Source organism: Dermacentor variabilis, chromosome 4 (genome assembly GCF_050947875.1).
Source record: "Dermacentor variabilis isolate Ectoservices chromosome 4, ASM5094787v1, whole genome shotgun sequence".
In the NCBI taxonomy this organism is placed as follows: Eukaryota; Metazoa; Arthropoda; class Arachnida; order Ixodida; family Ixodidae; genus Dermacentor; species Dermacentor variabilis.
Window position 1 is genome coordinate 228,387,405 of NC_134571.1, and position 23,521 is coordinate 228,410,925.

The window sequence follows — 23,521 nt, forward strand, 5'->3', positions numbered from 1 at the left end:
CTATGCGTTGGCATGTGTCGCAGCTTCTTAAAAATGCTTCTATTTCTCGAATGCAGCCGGGCCAGTAAAATTCCTGCAATAAGCGGTCCTTTGTTTTACGAATGCCCAGATGCCCTGTACAAAAGCCCCCGTGAACCAGGTGCAGGAGCTGCTCACGATAGGGATGAGGCACCACGAGTTGGTCGAATTTCACTCCCTTTCGTCTGGTGTACTTTCTATAGAGGATGCCTGCCCTCTTTAGGAACTTCACGTTCTGTTTGGCTACACCTTCTTTAGCGTCAGGCCTTTGGTTACGCAGGGTGGAATCTTTTTCCTGCTCAGCAATCAATGTGGCAGGGCTTACATTCAATAACCTTTGCCTGCATTCTGCCTCGCGAGACATTTCAGGGTCTGCTGCTTTCCTGACTTCTTCATTAGCTGCTGTACCTTCCGCATCATCCCCTATAGGGCTGTCCTGTTCGGTACTGGTGGACGAATCCTCCTTCAAACCTCTTTCCTCCACTACTGGACCATCATACACTGCCTTTGCCGCGAGCTTCCGTGCCTTGGAACGAGTTAAGGCTTGCACTATCCTTTCACTAAACCCGATTCCCCTGCGTCATAGCAAATCCTCAGATTTGTTAGAAAACAAATATGGATACTGAGGCGGGAGATGTGCCGAGACGGCAGCTTCAGTGTCTAGTACTCCAAAAGGTCCTTCGATACGAATCTTGGCCACTGGGAGACAAACACTGGAGGTTTCCACGGCTTGCCTTATCCAAGCACATTCTCCCGTGAACTGGCCTTCCTCTACGTCCGACGGATGCACTACGTCCATTGTGGCTGCCGAGTCGCGAAGCACTCTACACGGTTTCCGTTTACCACGAGGTCTCGAATGTACGGTTCTAGCAATTTCAGGTTTTCCTCGTTACTAGTTAGTGACATCAACACTAGTTTGGGATTTTTGCATCCCACGGAGATATGCCCCGTTTGCTGGCAGTTGTAGCAAACTATTGGTTTCTTGGCCTCGAAAGCCCTTTTCTTTTGCCTTTCTGCCCTCTGTTCGGGTGACTCCTCCCTTCCCTTGCTGTTCTCGTCACTACTTTTTACTGAATCTGACCTTTCCTTTGCTTGATACGGATTCGACTTCGACCAACGCTCTGGCTTGTCGGGTCTGTATTTAGTCACCTCCTTCTTAGGAGCTTCGTTGCCTTCGAACGCCCGGCGGGTTACGTACTCCTCAGCGAGATTGGCCGCTCTCGTGATAGTGTCTACGCCTGGCCTATCCTGAACCCAACGCTTGATGTTAACTGGCAGCCGGCGGTAGAACTGTTCTAAGGCAACGCACTGCATTGTCTTTTCGGCGTCGCCGAGTGCACCCTCTTCTCTGAGCCATTCCTTCAGGTTTACCTCCAAGGTGTACGCAAACTCTGAATATGACTTACTCTTGGTCTTCTCGACTTCCCTGAACTTTCGCCTGAATGCTTCCGCTGATAATCTGTACTTTTTAAGCAGATTTGTTTTGACTTCATCGAAGTCCTCTGCTTCTTCTTTCCCCATGCGGGCGATAATATCAGCTACCTCACGTGGCAGTAACGTAAGCAAGCGTTGCGGCCACGTGTTTTTCGCGAATTTTGCCTTCTCACACGTGCGCTCAAACTGTACCAGAAAAAGACCCATGTCCCCTCCTACTGCGTAGGGTGCCATCAAGTCTGTCATTCTGCGTTCATTTTCGCGTGCCTCTGTGCTAGGTCTTTCAGAATTTTGTGCTTTCAGAAGCTCAATCTCTAGGCGCTTCATTTCGAGGTCGCGCTCTTCTTTGGCCTCACGTGCTGCCAGCTCGCGCTCCTCTTTTTCCTCAAGGCGCTTACGCTCTTCTTTTTCCTCTTTCTCTAGGCGCTTACGCTCTTCCTCTCTCTCTTTAATGCTCTCTAGGCATTCCGTCAGTTCCTCGTTGTCTGCCCCGGTCGCTTCGATCGCCTCAATGATCTCTGGCTTTCTCTTTGATTCGGCAATTTGTAGGCCCAACTCTTTGGCCAAGCTCAACAATTCCGGCTTCTTTCATGTTCATGGCTGCCCTTAGTGCTGCTAAACCTTCACTCTATACAACCTTGACGTACTCAAACTTCCGTCAGCGGTTTAAAGAAAAAATCACTGCAATGTACTTTCGAAAAAATACGTAAAAGCCAAGTGATATCTCAGTGAAGAAAAGCCGTGCACTCACCATATGCAGTGATGATCCAGACACCTTCCTTCCGAACGTTGTTGCCAGGACGAAGAGGCTACGATCTCGTAGTTGTCGTCCAAGTTGGGGTCTCCAGGATTCCGTATCCCAATCGCTGCCAGCCAGTTTGTTGCGTACTCCAGGGTAGCGTACCGTACTGCTGCTGAGAAGTAGCGGCGCCTGCCTATCGAAGCTCGACCGACATTACTCATTGGGTAGCGTGGCGTTGTCGGCGGGCTGCAGGCATCCGGTAGATCATGGCGACCAAGCAGGCGCGAGACGATTTGCTAGTTCGAAACTTGCACGGTTTATTCAAAGGTAGTTGAAAGAAGATAAATGCATGAAGTATATAAAAGTACATTTCAGAGCCCCTTTAATAGGCTCTCTACAAGTGTGGGCGGGATCTTGCTTCCGTCGATGACATGTGACAGGCACAGAGAGAGGGCCCCTCCTGCTGCATTACCGAGCACGGGAAGAAGTCGATCCTCTTTTCGACGAATCCGGGAGAAGGTCGGGTGAATGACCTGTCGCCCGTGGGCTCCGGCCTAGTAGAAGGTAGCGGGAACGACCTGTCACCCGTGGGCTCCGGCCTAGTAGAAGGTAGGGGGAATGACCTGTCACCCGTGGGCTCCGGACTAGCAGAAGGTAGGGTGAATGACCTGTCGCCCGTTAGCTCCGACCAAGTAGAGGCTAGGGGGATGACGTATCGCCCGTGGTGTCCGACGCCAACCCTAACAAGCCCCCCCTCCCTACACTCCATCCGAAGTACCGCGTGCGACGGAAGGCGGCACGTTTGCTCCCGCTTTTCTTCCTTGCGCACACAAGAATGAGCGACCATCGCCGGCTCACTAAACGGCTCACCTATGCCACCCCCACCCACCCCTTTTCACTCGTACATACAGCACACGGCACGCAATCGCGATGTTACCGCCCTTGGACTTTTATAATATAATAATATTTGGGGTTTTACGTGCCAAAACCACTTTCTGATTATGAGGCACGCCGTAGTGGGGGACTCCGGAAATTTCGACCACCTGGGGTTCTTTTAACGTGTACCTAAATCTAAGCACACGGGTGTTTTCGCGTTTCGCCCCCATCGAAATGCGGCCGCCGTGGCCGGGATTCGATCCCGCGACCTCGGCCCTTGCACTTTATACGGAACATGAAGGCGACGGCAGGAAAGCGCCTGGAGTGTCCGTATAATTGCTATCGCAATAATGTAATAAGAATATCCGGCAACTAAAGCCTACCGTGGCCCATTACTCTCCGCAAAAGAAGTGACAAAATCAAACTTTCACCATGCGACAATTCGCTGCGCCGCAACAATGTTTTTTTTTTCTTTTGTGCTGCGGGGGGCACCGAAATGAAATAACGGAAAGGTAAGCATGTTGGCTACAATCGAATACCTACTTTGGGCACCTAGTTGGGCTACCGAAGTAATATCGAAAAAGAAAACGTGAGACGCTTGGTCCACAGAGAACCATACCCATACTGCTTGGTATCCTACAGCGGCGAGACAAGGCATTCCCACAAAATAGGTTGCGCTCAAGCGAACGCGTTGCAACACATCGAGTCCCCACAGTGATGGCAGCGAGCGACCATTGTTTCTTTTTCTCGTCTGCTAGCCAGAAGGAGTCCAAAACACTGGCAGGCAAAAATCCACTCGGCCAGAGAAAAACGAACGCGCGCCGATGTGCGCCGGGCGTTGGTCGGGGCAACACGAGAAAAACGCATGCGCTCTGGCTGGCTCTGGCTGCCCGCGGGTAGGAGAACAAGAAAACTGACGAAGCTCAATGTGTGCTCGCCATTAAAAGCCAAAGCAAAAAATAAAGAAGAACGTAGTTGCCTTTGCTGACATCAGTGCCTCGACATGGTTTCCTTGGCGCAGGTGAAAAAAAATATGACAGCACAAATGAACCCTCACAATGCTTCGTCTCATCGGACCTCGCTGTGTGTTTTGTCAACTTGACTGATAGTGTGTTGATTTGACTTGTCTCGTTGTATGGTCCGATGTACGACTTTAGAAAAGTCAATGCACCTTTGGCGTCAAATGTTTATAACAGCATTAAACCCACAAAATTCTGGAATTGAAAATCTAAAGCACGACTTTGGAAGTGTCAATGTACCTTTCGCATCAAGCGTTCGCGAGAACATTATGCCCATAAAGTTTCAGAATTGAAATCCAAGCGCTCCCTAGATACCACAGCCTCCGCGAGATGCCGCGACCAGGCCGCTTGCCATCAAAACGCCTTTGAGACTTTGTGCTAGGATGGGGTTCCTTGCGTTACGATATGCGACTCCCGGTGCATAGGCGTTGCCGCGAAATCCAGCGCGAGTTCGCAATGTTCGCGCTAAAATGAGTTTTCGAGCGTGAAAAAGCCATTCTAGACAAAATCGAGCATGATTTCCGGCGCCGGGGGTTGTTTTGGTCGGCGGCGCATGACAGCACAAAGAAATTTCGTTGGGGGGGGGGGGGCGGCGGCTGAAGCCCCCCCCCTTCCCCGCCCCCCCTGGCTACGCCCCTGCGTAGGACAACCGTGTTTGGCTTAGGTTTGGCGCTCTGTAGGCACCAAAGTCGAAAGTCGTGGCTTCTACGTTAACATTCACAATAAAATTTGAAATGCGCGCACCGGTGATATTTAGACGGCATTGGCGGCACGCCTCACTGCCTCGTAGCCTTCGCAGTGCAAGGCTTGAAGAAGAAACGGGAGCACAGCGGAGGCAGTGTCTGATTACCAATTAATCTGCTTCTGCTGAACGCGTTGAAGTACTTGTTGCGGCAAATTATTTCTTAAATAGCCTATTTTCACTTCACATGTCTTTTCCCACTTGAATAGAGATGGTTCAGGGCACCTTTAGCAGCCGCTAATAATAAAATTAGGCAATTATCAGGCCTGCGGCATTGCCAAGACTAGTTTGAGAGTATACGCTAGGCATCTAATTACCCCAAGTGAAATTTCGTTGCATCTGATCTTTTAGGCAACACTGCAATAAAGTCTAAAACGGAGACAACGGGTATCTTGCCGCACACTGCAAGAAGTGCGCCTGAAGTGCAAAATTCGATGATAGCTAGAGCCCAGAATCCTAATGAGAATACTGGGCGAGTAGGCCTTGGACTTGGCAAGAGCGAAATAACATGGACACAGAGACAGCGCCGGCTATCAACTAAGGATATAATAGAGGAAAAAAAAACAGACTGATATATAGACGCGCTTAAAAAAGTACGTGGTCCCAAGGAAAAGATTAGAAAAAGCTTTTTACAGCGAAGCTTTATGCCCCTACTTTCCATGGATATTTTCGTGTCGTTGGCGTGGTAAGCAGGCGTGGTAAGGCGTTGGCGTGGTAAGCATACGTGGGCCGATCCCGGAGGTGCAGTTCGCCATTAAAGGGCCCACAGACACACAGCGTCGCTGGTCATCCTTCTTCACAGAGTGGAAGGGCACCATGTTCTCAGTTCTCACGTGACTTAGACCAGGTGGGTATCGAGCTAATAATACAACTAAGCGTCATGTAGCGCGAGGAATGGCCTCGCGTTTCAGCCGATTTGATTATAAAAATGCGTCTTCTATTTATCGTGCCACCTTGTCCCTGATTCTCGAGAGTACCCTTGTTTCATAAAACATAGGTGCGCAGCCGCATTCCTTACAGTGTAATGATAAGTTTGAACACGGCTGCCCCCCAGAGGAGCGCTGTGGTCCACTGCGCTGCAATTCAGACAACGACCCGTTAACCCGACATAACACTTCCCACAAGACAACGGAACGTTTTACACAACACCTTTGCCGCACTCGACTAAACTTTCTCGCTGCTTGATCATGCGCCCACGAATGCTTTGGCCTTCGCTTTCTACCTGCTTTTCTCCACTACCCCGCGTAGCTTGCCAAGCTTGTTGTCCGCCTAATAAACGACGTTACATCCGTACTTATCCTCTACCTTTTTTAGGCGATGGGACACGCCGTGAAGATAGAAAATGCTGGCAATTGTCATCTTTTTGCTGGTCCTTTTTGGCTCCAAACCTCTCGATTGTGCCTTTACCTTTTGCAGAATCTTTTACCGAAGAAAGCCAAGTGGTCTTGAGGAGATCGTGAAAGCTTGAGCCGCACAATTTGCTTTACAAAACTTTCTTCTATGCGATACGGGCAAGATTTCTTAAGTGTCGCATTCAAACAGGAGACTGCAATGGCGTTCTTGACGATCTTTGAGTACCCAAACGGAATTAAATTGTTTTACGCTATTTGGGGCACATATCCAGTAGGTATGAATGCCATCAAAAGAAATACTCAAGTCCACAAAGCGTATGCGCCCGTCCTTAGGCATCTCAAAGGTGTACTTCAACACCGACCATTTTTCTTTGAGAACCTTCAGCCCACCTACCTTCGTGTCAACACACCAGCCAGTATCGATGAAAAGAAGATAATCATTGCCATACCTAAACGCACTCACATCACCACCTTTTAGGGCGGTTTACAAAAGAAAATGAAATGAAAAAAAAGAGAAACAGCGTTTATACATCTTTCAGGCCAGTGAGTTCCTCCTTCAGACGCAGTTTAAGAAGTGGGAGAAAATTTCACCTTTGCTTGCGTATCAGGTACGTGCATCGCAACCACCAGCTACCCAAGCATCAGCTGCAACTTGTTTTCGACGGAAAACAACGCCAGGAAGCATAACCTGAACTGTTGCTTTCGTGGCAAGCGAGTGTCAGGAGCTGTGCAAGGGGAAAAGTTCAACTAGGAACCCTGGCTGACTGTGCACGCCAGCTTTTTTGCACTCAAACGAGGGCGTCGCAAACCATTCAGTGGCGTGTGTCCGCCACCGTGACGCACAGTTTTCGCCTGGTGCGCTCCTGTGGTCACCCTCTTATCATGCGGTGGGACTCTCAGAGAAGCTCCTATCTTACTACATGAGGCCCTTCTGCGTGTTAAGCGAGGTGACGCCAGTGACCAATGAAATGGCTCCCTCACGTTCTACTCTAGCATCCAGTGACGTCGTGCACGATAGTCGGCTACTACGCTGCTTCCGGACTTCACTGGCTCCGGGATGGCGCTCTTGCCGCCGGGGGTGGTGCTACGGTATTTACGATGACGAAGAGGCCAGTGGTGCGAAGACGACGACAATTGGAGCCTTGCGCGGGCTGTTGCCTTTTGTCCAAGTGCAGCGTATTCATTTGTAAATATACTTCGATATACCTTCTCGTGTGCGACTTTCCATGTAACAACAGTCACACATAAATCCGACAAGGTAACAACGTCGAGCGCTAAACTCCGCGGAAAAGACAAAAACGGCTTCACCTTAAACATTACTGTTAACTCTTAAGACTAATGTTTGCCTGATGGTTGAACCAACGCCTCCTATAACTATATGCCTGGAACGTCGCTCTCTTTTCCATAGGAAGCTCTCTGCCGAGTTTTGCGCCCATGCGCCGCAGGACGGCGCGCGCCACCGTACCGGTCTCCATGACAACCACAGCCGCCGCCGCTGAAAGCTCACGACGCGCCAGCCGCTTGGCTGCCGACGTCGCTCCCGGTAGCCGCGCCACCGGCGTGCTTACAAGGGCTGGCCGCAAGAGGCGCTCGCCACCGAACCAAAAGGAGGAGAGTACAGGCGAGGGAAGGGCAGCGCGTTTGCGGCTCGCGTTCCAGGCATAGTACATTATAGGAGGCGTTGGTTGAACATAGAAACAAAGGTCTCCAACAGAAAGCACTATGTCGTCTTCCGTTCTGTCTGAGGTATGTGCTATGTTAGATCTTTTTTTCATGCACTGCAAGTATGTGCAAGTTTTTTGACCTAAACAATTATTTATTGTGTCGTGACTGATGTCCTGATTTTCCTTTAGAGAGAGCGAGAGAGATATCTATTTATTACGATAGGAAAGTTCACAAGTCGGCCTGAATCAACTTTCTGACCTGCTGTTAAGCACTGGGGAAGAGAGGCGGGCGTGAAGAGAGAAAGAGGGGTAGATAACGGGAGTCTATATGTGGGTAAGCGAACAAGAGCAGCAAAGAGCCTTCAAAGTGTTAAATCTAGAACGCACCCGTGCAAGAGTTTCATGAGAGTCTTTAGAACATCACGGTGGCAAGAATTCGGCTAAGGTCTCAATAGAATCTTTCAGACAAATGTTGATTGGCAAACTTGCAACAAATAATGATTGCATTTGAAGTGCATATCGCGGATAGATGCATTTGCTTAGGGAGGACGCACGAATATCGGGGTGTGTACGTACCTGCGTGAGGTACCGCTTCCACCAAAGAAACGGTTGGGCGCATGGCCCCAGTGCAGCGAGGAAGTAGTACGAGTACATGACCAAGTGTACCAGCGTGTTCATGCACGTCACGAAGATGGTCTGCGCCTGGGCCCCGTACGTCACGCAGATCCACATGTTCCACGCGATCACGCAATGGTGGAACACGTGCAGGCCGCTCACCTGCACAGGCGAAAACGTTAGCTCGCCGCTTCACAGTGGTGCCTGCTCAAATGCGTTTTGGTGAAAAAGCAATTGTCTAAATCATGGCAAAACCGCGAGCAAGACGGGCCCGCCTTAATTCCTACAATGTTTATAGGTGACGGAACAAGAACTGTCTATTGGGGTGCGTAGAAAGAAAACAAATCGTCCTTCAAGCAAAGGGACAGACTTGTCATTTCAAAGGCCACGTGTTAACAAATCACCAGGCACAGAGAACATCCACAGAACCGATTCAGCTTCACTTGGTGTCATCTCAGTAGACGGGGAACTACCGCACAAAATGTGGCGCTGCTAATGCACTCTGCTTCCATTATTTCGCGCATCACTTACAAGCTGTGGCTTACCAGGACCTCACAACATTTAAAATAGGCACGGAGGAGCAGAAGCTACGTAGCCAGCTATGAATCATTTCTGCTTGCTTGTGCAAGTTTATAAATGCACCATTTACAATCTATATGCCCGAAGATATTTGCCTGCCGCCCCTTCCAAGGCAATTAACTCTTGGATGTTGAGAGTGAATGTACTCATGCTGTCACGCTGTCGCTCTTGGCTGGTGAACCCAGGATCTCCTAATCATAATCGCATACATAGTGACCTATTGGTTGCGTTTTCCACATTATAAGCAATGTGCTATTATGCTCAGATGATGAAAATACTAACCGAAGCAAGGTGCAACCACGAACTGGAGTGGCTCACTTGACATCACACTTCTCGTGGTGGAATCCGTTATTTAATCACTTGATTCACCACGGCATGACGAGGACCAGCGTGGTATTGCAGACAGTCCTATCATAAAGTAAGCTGCAATAATAAATTGACATCAAAATAGTGCGCGACACGACAATTTCATCTAGTACGGCTTAGCCTTGGGTAAACCTGGGCGTGGTATTTGTTCGTAAGTCATATTTGAGATTTAACGTTGCCTAACGTTTCTCAGGCACATCGTATTGGCAAATGTGTATGAGGCACACACCGGCCAATCACATTAAAATCTGGTCCATTGAATGTGGGTGAAAGCAGTGCTGCCATGCATTTTGAAGCAGGTCACTAAAGCGAGAGGAAAAAGTCGCTCAATTTCTGCCAAATATCGCTGCTAAGTCGCTAGCACTGTCGCTTATACGTTTGACTAAATTTTAGGTAACGTGACGTTTTTGGAACGGTACAATATAGTTTAGCGCAGCGTAAACCATACATTGAAGCGTCTCATGTGTGTCTAGACTCTGTGTGGATGAGGAATAAACAGTGAATATACCAGCACTGTGTGGCTATTACTGCACTATTATACTCACATGACAGATAAAAATAACTCCAATTCGACGTTTTGCCCTGCGATTGCGATTTCCCAATAGGAGCGCGATTGAAGCAAACGCCAGCAATCTGATTTTCTGAGCCCGCAAAGGTCATTAGTCCACATTATCTGTTTAACGTTTTTAGTTCCAAGCGCTCTAAAAGGACAGCAAAATTTCGTACGTCGTACATCATCATTATCATCATCATCGTCAGCCTGGTTACGCCCACTGCAAGGCAAAGGCCTCTCCCATACTTCTCCAACTACCCCGGTCATGTACTAATTGTGGTCATGTTGTCCCTGCAAACTTCTTAATCTCATCCGCCCGCCTAACTTTCTGCCGCCCTCTGCTACGCTTCCCTTCCCTTGGAATTCATTCCGTAACTCTTAATGACCATCGGTTATCTTCCCTCCTCATTACGTGTCCTGCCCATGCCCCCCCCCCCCCCCCCCATTTCTTTTTCTAGATTTCAACTACGATATCATTAACTCACGTTTGTTCCCTCACCCAAGCTGCCCTTTTATTATCCCTTAACGTTACCCCTATCATTCTTTTTTCCATAGGTCATTGTGTCGTCCTCAATTTAAGTAGAACGCTTTTCGTGAGCCTCCAGGTTTCTGTGTCGTACGTGAGTACTGGTAAGACACAGCTGTTATAAACTTTTCTCTTGAGCGATAATGACAATCTGCTGTTCATGATCTGAGAATGCCTGCAAAACTCACCCCAGCCCATTCTTAGTCTTCTGAATATTTCAGTCTCATGATCCGAATCCGCAGTCACTACCTGTCCTAAGTAGACGTATTCCCTTACCACTTCCAGTGTCTCACTACCTATCGTAAACTGCTGTTATCTTCCGAGACTGGTAAACATTAGTTTACTTTTCTGCAGAATAATTTTTAGCCCACCCTTCGGCTTTGCCTCTCCATGTCAGTGAGCAAAAATTGCAGTTGGTCCCCTGAGTTACAAAGCAAGGCCATATCATCAGCGAATCGCAAGTTACTAAGGTCTTCTCCATTAACTCTTATCCCCAATTCTTCCCATTCCAGGTCTCTGAATACCGCCTGTAAACACGCTGTGAATAGCATTGCAGAGAGATCGTATCTCCCTGCCTGACTCATTTCTTTATTGGGATTTTGTTGCTTTCTTTATGGAGGACTACGGTGGCTGTGGAGCCGCTACAGATATCTTTCAGTATTTTTACATACGGCTCGTCTACGCCCTGATTCCGTAATACCTCCATGACGGCTGAGGTTTCGACTGAATCAAACGCTTTCTCGTAATCAATGAAAGCTATATATAAAGGTTGGTTATATTCCGCACATTTTTCTATCACCTAATTGATAGTGTGAATATGGTCTATTGTTGAGTAGCCTTTACGGAATCCTGCCTGGTCCTTTGGTTGACGGAAGTCTCAGGTGTTCCTCATTCTATATGCAATTACCTTAGTAAATACTTTCCAGGGAACGGAATACTTTCCAGTAAGCTGATCGGTCTATCATTTTTCAAGTCTTAGGCGTCCCCTTTCTGATGGATTAGGATTATGTTAGCGTTTTTCAAAGATTCCAGTACGCTCGAAGTCATGAGGCATTGCGTATACAAGGTTGTCAGTTTCTCTAGAACAATCTGGCCACCATCCTTCAACAAATCTGCTGTTACCTGATCCTCCCCAGTTGCCTTCCCCCTTTGCATAGCTCCCAAGGCTTTCTTTACTTCTTCCGGCGTTACCTCTGGGATTTCAAATTCCTCTAGACTATTCTCTCTTCCATTATCGTCGTGCGTGCCACTGGTACTGTATAAATCTCTATAGAACTCCTCAGCCACTTGAACTATCTCATCCATATTAGTAATCATATTGCCGGCTTTGTCTTTTAAGGCATACATTTGATTCTTGCCAATTCCTAGTTTCTTCACTGCTTTTGCGGCCGCCGCCACGGCCTGCGGCCCTGCCACGCCAATGCGGCCGCCGTGGCAGGGATTCGATCCCGCGACCTTGTGCTCACCAGCCTAACACCATAGCCACTGAGCAACCACGGCGGGTGAATCGACCCAGTGCTATCAGGACCAGGCGTAATGACCAGACACGTTATGAGATTACAACGAAGGTGCAAAATAAAACAACCAACTAAGGAAGGAGACGCTAGACAACCACGTAGGCGCACTAACAACTGAGCCTTTTATTTATTTATTTATTTTAGCTGCTGTCAAGGATCAAAACAACGAGAAGGAACAGGGCCATCATCTGCATCGCGCAAGGAAACCACAATACAGAACTTCTAAGTGCCGCTCCCAAGATACGCGAGTTGTTTTGTCTAAAGGGAAACTGAGGCTTCACTGATACAATGATACGTTCGCGTCGACGTCACATGTTTCAGAGGAAATTTATCGTGGGCGCCAGCATAAAACTCTTTCGTGTTTAAAAACGAGGCTGCAGATGCGCCGGAAAGACGAAGCAGTATTAGTCATAGCAAAGACAATTACACGTAGGGACATTACACACCGAGAGACGCCAACCTCTGAGTGGTAATTGAACCGTCGCCTACTCTGTTTGTATATACAGTGAACTCTCACTTGAGTGAACTTCAAGGGACCGAAAGAAATAGTTCACTTAACTGAAAGTTCACTAAACTGAATATTCACTAGACCAACATAAGACATGGCATAGAGAGTCAAAAGTTTGAAGTGCAATTCATGGAGCAAAAGACATGACATCCATAGTGTTAGAAATGCGTGAAATGGATTTGTACATATCAATAAAAACACACCACGTAGGTCGTTTGTGTGCACACGCAGAACCGACGAGACTGGAAAGAGACGACGACCACGCCACGGACTAGCCGGTCGGAAAAAAAAAACACACACCACGTGGTTTGTGGTGTGACAGATCACCGCTTTGCTCTGGCGGCGTTTTAAGCACCAGCGATGTTACTGTCTTCATGGCCTGCGATATTACACGGTTGCTCATTTTGTGTGGGTGATCTCGGAGGCCATGCCTCGTTGCCGTTCGTTTTCCGCGCCGCCGCTTTGCCTCAGGGGCGCTGTAGCGCCAGCGATGTTGCATTGCCGCTGGAGCGGCGGTTTGGTGAGGGCGGGTATCGGTGGTCGCCTGCAGTGCAAGGCTTGGTCCTCTGAACGAGTTCGTTAAACTGAGATATTGACTGTTCCAAAATTCGTTTAAGTGAAACATTTTTGCATAGAATCTATAAGAAAACTGCCGGGGATTTTTAAAAGGTTCGTTATTCTGAAATATTCGATAAACCGGCGTTCGTACAACTGAGAGTTTACTGTATACAAGGCCTTCACTTGAGTGAAGAATTCCTCCAGCTCCCACGGGGGGAGCGAGCGTCGTTCCTGTCCGAGCATATGTGCCTTCGCATCGCTCGACAGGAAAGACCCGAATGCCATCTTATTCGACAAGGACCAGTCCTCAGACACGGCTCGGCTCCTCTAGAACATCATCCGAACATTCTGGCCAACTTCTGCTGTGATCGGACCAACCTACTCTGAGTTTCTGTGCTTATTTCACGGACCTGGCAGGGCACCCAGCTGGCCCTAACGGCTGGGAGAGTAGGCCTACCGTGAGGTACGCCAAAAGCCCGCACTCCTGCAGCAGCAATGGCCCCGAAATTCGTCACAGACGCTGATGGATGGACGACCCGAGTATCAAAACATTCCCAAGGTACGCAGCACGTTGCAACGCTCATTTGCGTCCGTCAACTGGCCTTTTCCTACCTCAGTGACGCCCAGGAACGCTTGACGACACGCTAAGCGTCTTAGCAGCCCTGACTGCTGCAGAGGCTCCCACCGCTACAGTAGGCATCAAAAAAGAAAAGAACTTGGCTATAATAACCAGTGATGACTCCTCGGCAACAGAGGAGCTCCAGCGCATTAACGAAACCACTTTTAATGGCAAAACTTACCCTGTCCACATTTCTATCGCTTCGCCCCACAACTCGTGTAGAGGTATGATTCACAACGTGGAACTGAACACCCCAGCCGAAGAAATGATGCGTGAACTCCGAGCCCCAAATTATGAAATTATTGCGGTTCGTATGATGGGTAAAACAGCCATTGCAATCATAACTTTCAAGGGCTCGCATGTACCTCGCCAGGTCATCTTCGGCGGAGGTGTATACCGCTGCGTCCCTCACCGATCCAAGGCGCCATTTCGCTCAACATGCTTTGCTATAAGACACCGATCAGACGTTTGTCGCCACAATGGAAAACAAAGGTGCAGAACATGTAGAAAGTCTGTCGGAGATCCTGTAGGGGATCATGACTGCAAACCAGGCTGCCCTAATTGTCGCAAGGACCCCAAGGCCGATGACCCAACTTGTGAAGTGCGACGAGCAGCTGATAAAGCTGTCAGAGAAGTGGCCTAACTGAAGCGTTTGAAACAACGAAAGGACAACAAGCAAATGAAAACAGTCACCATCGCAAGCCGAAGCCCAAGCCCAAAACGCAACTCCGACAACACATCGAGAGACAGAAGTAGCTCCAGAAGCTGTCAACAGTCCAGGGGCCGCAGCCGCTCAGAGGCAGGAGCCGATCCAGGGGCCGCAGCCGATCTAGGAGACGCGGCCATTCCAGGGGCCGGGACCACTTCGGGGGCCAAAGCCAGTCCGGCAGCAGCGGCCAGTCCGGAGCGGCGGCCAGTCCGGGGACAGCAACCGGCCCGGAGGTGGCAGCCAGTCTCCGGATCAAAACCATTCCCGAGGTCAACAAGACGAGCAACCCGCCAACCAGCGAAACGTGAGTCAGTCACCCGGCACCTCCCCTTTCCCCCCCCGTGACCTATGCATCTCAAGTTTAAACAGGAGCTCAAAAAGTAGCCAAGGATTGTAAGAATGCTCTACTTCAAAACCGCAGACCTAGTCAAATGTCAACACTATCGTCACAATCACTAGAGCCTACCGAAGACATGGACATATAAGCAGAGGCACACGCGCCTGAAGCTACACCATTGGGTGATATAGTGCAACCCTTAGTTCAGGAAGTAGAACCAGCGTCATTGCAACGGGCAGTGAAAAAGGCAAGATACCACACAACAGCCCTACAACACCTTGAAGCAGATTTTAAACAACTAAGGGACGAAATGAAAGAAATGCAAACCACTCTAGAGGCCAAGATAGCTCAACAGGTTGCTGCTCAAGTTGAGGAGGCGCTAAAAACATACACTCAACAAATAACGAGCCGAATGCGCTCCCTGTTCTAGGAGCTCCTCAGCAGCAAGGCAGAGTCGATGGTCTCTACACAAGTGCAGGGTGCGATGGCCGCATTACCGCGCCAAGAAGAGTGCGAACGACCCAAAGCACGTCGATCTACCAGCGTAACGCGACCCACTCCTTAGCCCACAGCGGGCGCTCCGCAAAATCATCAGTAGAAAAATGGCGACTAATATAGTAGTGTGGCAGTGGTACTGTAGGGGGATTGCTCGAAAACGGGGCCTTCTCACGCTGTACATTGCCGCTCAAGATCGTCGACCCGACATTCTCCTACTGCAGGAAACTAACCAAACACCTCATCTTGCAGGCTATACAGCGTATAGCCATAATTCGGCACTGGCCATTCTTATTCGTAAAGGTATGGCGGCATATATTGTCCATAGCACGGAACAGAGCCTCACTGTACGCGTCTTTCCAACTAAAGATGTCAAGAGCAAGGCAGAGCCCCACTTATTCATCATGAATGTTTAGAGCCCGCCAAAACAGAAAGTAGACTTCTTCAAGGAGGTTGCGAATCTGCGGCCGACGAAGTATTTTGATCATCTAATAGCAGGCGACTTCAGCGCGCCACACACTTCATGGGGATACACGAAAAACTCCCCCAAGGGATCAGCTCTACTATACCATATGCAACAGGCCCAGCTAACTCTCCTTAACGAGGCCGACTCCCCGATGCGGCACGGATACTCCGTAGAAAGGGATACCACGCCCGATCTCGCCTTCATTAAAGGACGACTGTCAGCGCGATGGGTTAACACGCACGGTACTTTAACGAGTGACCACACTGTCATACAGATATTTCTGCAAATCAAAGGATTCCCAAAACGCCAGCGCAAGCATCACCTCACAGACTGGAATGAGTTCCGCGAGACACATGTAGGGGTCTTCCAAAACATGCACTTGAAAGATTGAGTAGAGATGGTCAGGCAACGAATCAGTCACATACGAAGGACATAGTAGAGAAGTGGGAGCAACCAAGCACGGACAAGCATCTTCATCTCTGGGAGGCGTGACATGTCCTCACCAAGCGATGGAAAAGAAATAAGCTCAATCAAAAATTACGCTCACGCATCAACACGCTCAACGAGCAGATCGTCCACTACACTGAACATCTCACTCGTGAGCAGTGGTACGATACGTGCAACAAGCTCAATGACACATTGAATATGAGCTCCGCGTGGAATCTCATCCGATCGCTCATTGACCCAACCCAGACAAAGACGGAAACGTCCCATAAGCTGCGAAAGCTGCTCGAAACGTTTGAGCATACCGACGACCTATTCAACACACATTGCGGATCCAGCGCAACCACAGTATGCCGACTACAAAAGCGCAGAGCCAGAAAATGAGGGTCTCACGGGCCCAATCACATTAGCGGAACTACAGCGTGCCTTAGCAAATACAAAGCCGAATAAAGCGCCAGGACCAGACCAAATTACGACAATACAGCTCCGCAACCTCACAGAAGCCGATCATGCATTCTTACTTCAGCAAATTAGCAATGTGTGGGACACAGGCAGCTTGCCAGAAGAGTGGAAGACAGCCAGCATCATTTTCATTCCGAAGCCTGGCAAGCCCCAAGCCATAGCGAATCTGCGTCCAATATCGCTAACATCATGCGTGGGTAAGCTAATGGAGCGGATCGTGCTTAACAGGCTTCTTAGTCATCTTGAGCAATCACAACACCTACCCCATAATTTGATTGGATATAGACATCACTTATCTACTCAAGACGTTCTGCTGCAGCTACACGAAGAAATCACGAAGGAAACAAGCAGCGCTCAACTTGAAGCTATTGTTGCGATAGACCTCAAGAAAGCTTCTGACTATGTTGACCACGATGCTATGCTGCAAGAGCTCGAAGCTACTGGCTGCGGAACCATGCTTTTTAACTATATTAGGGACTTATTACGGAGTCGCACGTACACGCTACGAGTAGGCGACATCACTTCGCAACAGTATCCCGCAGGGTTCCGTGATCTCGCCCACACTTTTGATTCTTGCCATGTGCGTAGTTCATAGAGCGCTACGAGACATCCCCGACATCAAATATGCGATCTACGCAGAGGATATCACTATATGGGTCAACACAGGTGCGCCGGGGCATATCCAAGAAACTCTCCAACATGCTATGAACAGGGTGCATGAGGCTGCCCAAACTATTGGCCTTACATGTGCGCCGGAAAAATCTGAGTTGCTACTGGTCCATCACAAAAGATGGAGACCGCCCACCATACAAATTGTAAACGAAGGCGTGCCGATTTCCCAACCAAAGATGGAGGTCCCGCTGCGACGGTGCATCATCTGCGCAGGCAAGGAGAAAGGGGCTGTACATGATGCGTAGGGTCTCCAACCGAGCAAATGAAGTGAAAGAGGTGGATATGCTTCAACTAAGGCACGCACTAATTATGTCGTGCCTGCGCTAACACCTCCTCTATACCAATCTCCGTCAGCTAGATATCAATCACCTTGATGCGGTCATCCGGAAGCGACAAAGCTGGCCATTGACATCCCGTTTAGTGCCAGCACTAAGCTCCTCCTTGACATTGGTTGCCATAACACGGTGGCGGAACTAGTCAGCATTCATCGTCGTCGCCAAGAACTGCGTTTGCAGCGCACGTGTCAAGGCACGCACATCCTCCATAGCATCGGTCATCATCCAGAAGCTGTGCCCCTTCTGAGCACGCAACCACAACCGCCGAAACAACGCGAACTCCTAATTATAGCTCCACTGCCACACCATATGAATCCAGAACGAGGCAAGGAGAGGCGACGACAGCGAGTTGCCTACTTCAAGAGGTACACGGCAAGACACCCTTACGGCATATACTTCTGCGCTGATGCTAGCGTTTGTGCACGGGGCTCCGCTATAGCAGTCGTGAATGATGGCTTCCAAACTGTACATACTGAGTTACACCCAGAGACAGATCCGACCTTAGCGGAACTGACAGCTATCGCAACCGCGATCAAACACATGCCCCTTAGTAACTCAGCCTAAGAACGCTAACGTAATCCTAATCCATAAGAAAGGGGACGCCAAAAACTTGAAAAATTATAGACCGATCAGCTTACTGTCAGTTGCCTACAAACTATTTACTAAGGTAATCGCAAAAAGGATCAGGAACACCTTGGACATCTGTCAACCAAAGGACCAGGCAGGATTCTGTAAAGGCTACTCAACAATAGACCATATTCACACTATCAATAAGGTGATAGAGAAATGTGCGGAATATAAACAACCTTTATATATAGCTTTCATTGATTACGAGAAAGCGTTTGATTCAGTCGAAACCTCAGCAGTCATGGAGGCATTGCGGAATCAGGGTGTAGACGAGCCGTATGTAAAAATGCTAAAAGATATCTATAGCGGGTCCACAGCCACCGTAGTCCTCCATAAAGAAAGCAACAAAATCCCAATAAAGAAAGATGTCAGGCAGGGAGATACGATCTCTCCAATGCTCTTCACAGCGTGTTCACAGGAGGTATTAAGAGACCTGGATTGGGAAGAATTGAGTATAAGAGTTAATGGAGAATACCTTAGTAACTTGCGATTCTCTGATGATATCGCCTTGCTTAGTAACTCAGGGAACCAACTACAATGCATGCTCACTGAACTGGAGAGGCAAAGCCGAAGGGTGGGTCTAAAAATTAATCTGCAGAAAACTAAAGTAATGTTTAACATCCTCGGAAGAGAACAGTAGTTTACAATAGGTAGTGAGGCACTGGAAGTGGTGAGGGAATACATCTACTTAGGACAGGTAGTGACTGCGGATCCGGATCATGAGACTGAAATAATCAGAAGAATAAGAATGGGCTGGGGTACATTTGGCAGGCATTCTCAGATCATGAACAGCAGGTTGCCATTATCCCTCAAGAGAAAAGATTATAACAGATGTGTCTTACCAGTACTCACGTACGGGGCAGAAACCTGGAGGCTTACGAAAAGGGTTCTACTTAAATTGAGGACGACGCAACGACCCATGGAAAGAAGAATGATAGGGGTAACGTTAAGGGATAATAAAAGGGCAGATTGGGTGAGGAAACAAACGCGAGTGAATGATATCGTAGTTGAAATCAAGAAAAAGAAGTGGGGCATAGGTAGGGCACGTAATGAGGAGGGAAGATAACCGATGGTCATTAAGAGTTACGGAATGAATTCCAAGGGAAGGGAAGCGTAGCAGAGGGCGGCAGAAAGTTAGGCGGGCGGATGAGATTAAGAAGTTTGCAGCGACAACATGGCCACAATTAGTACATGACCGGGTAGTTGGAGAAGTATGGGGGAGGCCTTTGCCCTGCAGTGGGGGTAACCAGGCTGATGATGATGATGATGAACTCAGCCTACCCAAGATTAATATGTACCGACTCCATGGCGGCTTGCAGGAAACTGTTGCACAACGATCTCCCGGCCCACATTTCGACATTTATTCAAGAGCACCTTCGGGGTCCCCTGGAAATCATCTGGATACCTGGTCATGATGGGCTGTCGCGAAATGAAAGAGCTAATCAGCTCGCCTGCGAGAGTTTGAACCAGGCACCCTGCATTGCGCGACCAGCCCAGACGAAAAGGTGGGCTCCCCTGCTTCTGCGGCCATATCAAGAGGCAAGACGCATGTTCCCCAAACTAAGCAAAGTGCTCACCCGTGAACAGGGTGTACTGATTCGTCAGGCTCAGACTGAAACACTCCCTACACCAGCGCGAATGCACCTCCTCCGCGGCCTCTTACCTGAAGATCCCCCACCCTGCCGATACTGTGGCGAACACCCGAACACATCCCATATCCTCTGGTCCTGTGGATCACCCCCACCTCCCCTTCCTGCCCCCACAAATGTTTCCCCTAAACCCCATGCCGGGTGGCCGACAGAGCAGCCAGCGCCGACGACCAACGGTACCTTGCGGCGTTTATAAGTGCTGCACTGAACAATGCCGCAAGCGAGGCTCTGAACTGAGGGCCTTTCCACCATACCACCCAACGTGATAATAAAGTTTTTTTTCTCTCTCTCTCCAGCTCCCACGAAGGTCTCTCGAGTGCAACTCTTGCTGTATATATATATATATATATATATATATATGTATATTGTAAGCATTTATGCGGACTTCATCTTCATCTGTACAAAGTCATCATCAATCATCGGCTCGTGTTCGTTTTTGCGTCGGCGCCATTTTTCCTTCTTGGAATAAAGCGTCGTCTCAACCGTGATATTTCAAGTGGTGGAGGCGCTTTAAGATCCCTTCGACCTCAATCCACTTCAAGATCTCTCCTGGAGCTACGTTCGGGACGCCGCTTACGCCAAGAGGCCGCCATGTCGCAAGACCAGACCGCAGCATCCACCATCTCGGTTCAAGTGCCAGCCACCCCCAATCCCAGCCCTGCCAACAACCGGTATCGCGACCCTGAAATCTTCTCTGGCTTGCCTGGTGAGGACGTTGAAGACTGGCTCGACAACTACGATCGTGTCAGTGAATACAGCAAGTGGAACGAGACGTCGAGGTTAAACAACGTGCCATTTTACGTCTCTCAAGTAGCCAAGACATGGTTCCTGAATCATGAGAGAGACTTCCGTGATTGGTCATCTTTCAGGGAGCAGCTACGGCGGATTTTCGGCACACCCACGGTTCGTTCGGAAGTTGCGAAAAAGAGGCTGTCGAGCGCGTCCAGCATTATGGCGAATCGTATACCTCGTACATTGAGGACATCCTCGCGCTTTGCCGCCGTGTCGACAGTGCCATGCCAGAACCTGATCGCGTGCGACACCTTCTTAAGGGTATCGGATCTACTGCATTCAACGCACTCGCCGCTCAAAACCCTTCGACGGTGTCGGACGTCGTCTCCGTCTGTCAATGCCTCGACGCCCTGCAGTCAATCCGCTTGCAACCGGACTTTTCCGACAACCCCCTGGCAAACAGTATTGAGCTCCGGTCTATCATTTGAGCCATAATTCGTGAGGAATTGCAAGCGCATGGCTCACCCCCTTGCAGCAGCGCTCACGTCCAACCTGCTTCTACTGACCTGCGCGGTCTTATTAAGGAGGAATTGGCGTCCCTGCAGAACGCCCAGCATACCTTCTCCTTGCCAACAACCGGCTTCTTACGGCTAGATTGCTGCAATGCCAGCCGCGCCGTCTCCAATAACACCACCTGCGCCTGTTCACGATCACCTGGCACCTTTAGTCACCCGAGCTCCGAACCCACCTTACTACTCTGCCTGGCGTTCGTCGAGACCTATCTGCTACTACTGCGGCTTTCCAGGACATATCTCCCGGTTTTGCCGACGCCGCCAGCAAGACGAACGTCGGGGTTACGCGGCCTTTGAACGCGATGAGCCACCTCCTCGCGTTTACCGCACTTATGACGATAATCCTCCCGTTCGCCGCTCTCCATCTCCGGCCGACTTCTCCAACACCGCACTCAACACACGTGCCTCGAGACGCCGCTCCCCATCGCCGCTTTTCGCCACTTCGACCTGTCTCCCAGCTCCATGTCCAGCGACCGGAAAACTAACCAGTGCAGTTTTTGGAGGGAAAAATGCATCGCCGCGAAGTGCTCCAAGTCCTCCTGAACGTCCTTCGAACATGTTATTGGTGTCTGTGGAGGAAGAGGAGGAGGAGGAGAAACTTTATTATTGCAGAAACCGTTGCGCGGTTTACTCCTGGGTGGTTCCCTCTGACAGGGCTCCACTGGCGATCGCGGCTCGCCGGGCCTGGTCGAGGGTCGCCAGTAGGCTTCCCAGGTCCAGTTCGGAGAGTCTCGCCTCCCAAGACCACGTAGTGAGTGTGTGTGTTGTGACTCGTGGCGAAATTGCGTCGCCCGGACGGTCGGTGCATTCGTGTGTTATGTGCGCGAGTGTCGCTGTGTGGTTGCTACACCAGGGACATGTTCGGGACGTATAACTGTCTGGGTAGATTGCGTCAATCAGAGCTAACAAAGGCACACCCTTGTTAGCTCTGATTGACACGGGAGCTACTATATCTGTTATGCGCGCGGACCTGTGCTCTCGTCTGCGGAAAGTGAAGACGCCTTATATTGGATCATCCTTGATTGGGGCTAATGGAGCAATCATTCGACCATCAGCCCAATGTACAGCACGCGTCTTCATTGATGGTATCTGTCATCACATTAAGTTCGCGATTTTATTCCCGTGCGCTCATAAACTAATTTTAGGTTGGGCCTTTCTCTCGTCAGCGTCCGCTTTAATCTCTTGCCGTCAACGTGTAGTCCATATGAGCGAGACAGTTCATTGCAGCGGGAGTACCGATGAGCCACGACTGCGTTTTCTCACTGCTGCCGATTCTGTACTGCCTCCCGGCCACGAGCAAGTCATACGTCTCTCTTCTACGGACATCACCAATGGCGACGTGTTCATCACTCCTTACGGTCGCTGTCTTGCCCGTGGGATTGTCTTCGCTTCCTGCCTGGTGCGGTTCAAAGAAAGCTCTGCGTTAATCATCGCTTTAAATGCGACCACTGAGACAATCCTCCTACCTCAAGGCTCCGCAGTGACCTGTTATGTGGATACCCAAGCAGTCTCCCTGCTTCCTCTTGCCGCCTCGCAAGCTCTTCCTCAACAGGACAAATCTGCTTCATCTGCCCTTACTTCCGTGATAAGCCCTGACCTTACTGCTGTTCAACATGAAGCGTTGCTAAAATTGCTCACGAAGCACCAGGCCTCCTTCGATATGGATACTTCGTCACTCGGACAGACTTCCGTTGCCTTCCATCGTATCGACACCGATGGCCAGACTATTGTACGCCGTCGTCCCTACCGAGTCTCTTTGGCCGAAGGCAAAATCATCGAGGAGAACGTCGCCGATATGCTGAAAAGAAACGTCATACGTCCCTCCGCCAGTGCTTGGTCATCACCCGTCGTTTTGGTGCAGAAGAAGGATGGATCGGTACGATTTTGTGTTGACTACCGTGCGCTAAACAAGATCACCCGTAAGGATGTATATCCGATGCCCCGTATCGATGACGCCCTTGATTCGTTGCAAGGCGCGCAATATTTCTCTAGCCTTGATCTTCGCTCCGGATATTGCAAATCCCAATGCACGAAGCGGACAAAGAAAAGACCGCCTTTTCTACTCCGGATGGTCTTTATGAGTTTAATGTAATGCCTTTCGGTCTATGCAATGCTCCCGCCACATTTGAAAGAATGATCGACACGGTTCTTCGCGGCCTCAAGTGGAAAACTTGTCTATGTTACCTCGACGACATCGTCGTGTTTTCCTCGACTTTCACTGACCATCTCCAACGCTTAGATGAAGTGCTCACATGCCTTTCTAATGCCGGACTTCAACAAAACACGAGGAAGTGCCGTTTCGCTAGCACAACGATTAAAGTCCTGGGTCATCT

At 49.5% G+C, this 23,521-nt stretch overlaps 1 protein-coding gene across 4 annotated transcripts in view; it reads right to left on the minus strand.

The window, feature by feature from the left end:
• LOC142580154 (very long chain fatty acid elongase 7-like) overlaps window positions 1-23,521 on the minus strand; it is a 238,171-nt gene that overhangs the window by 53,066 nt on the left and 161,584 nt on the right. For all 4 annotated transcript variants that reach the window (XM_075691012.1, XM_075691011.1, XM_075691013.1 and 1 more), the window contains one exon: window positions 8,424-8,624. In XM_075691012.1, coding sequence (XP_075547127.1) covers window positions 8,424-8,624 — 201 coding nt within the window. The remainder of the gene's footprint in view (window positions 1-8,423; window positions 8,625-23,521) is intronic.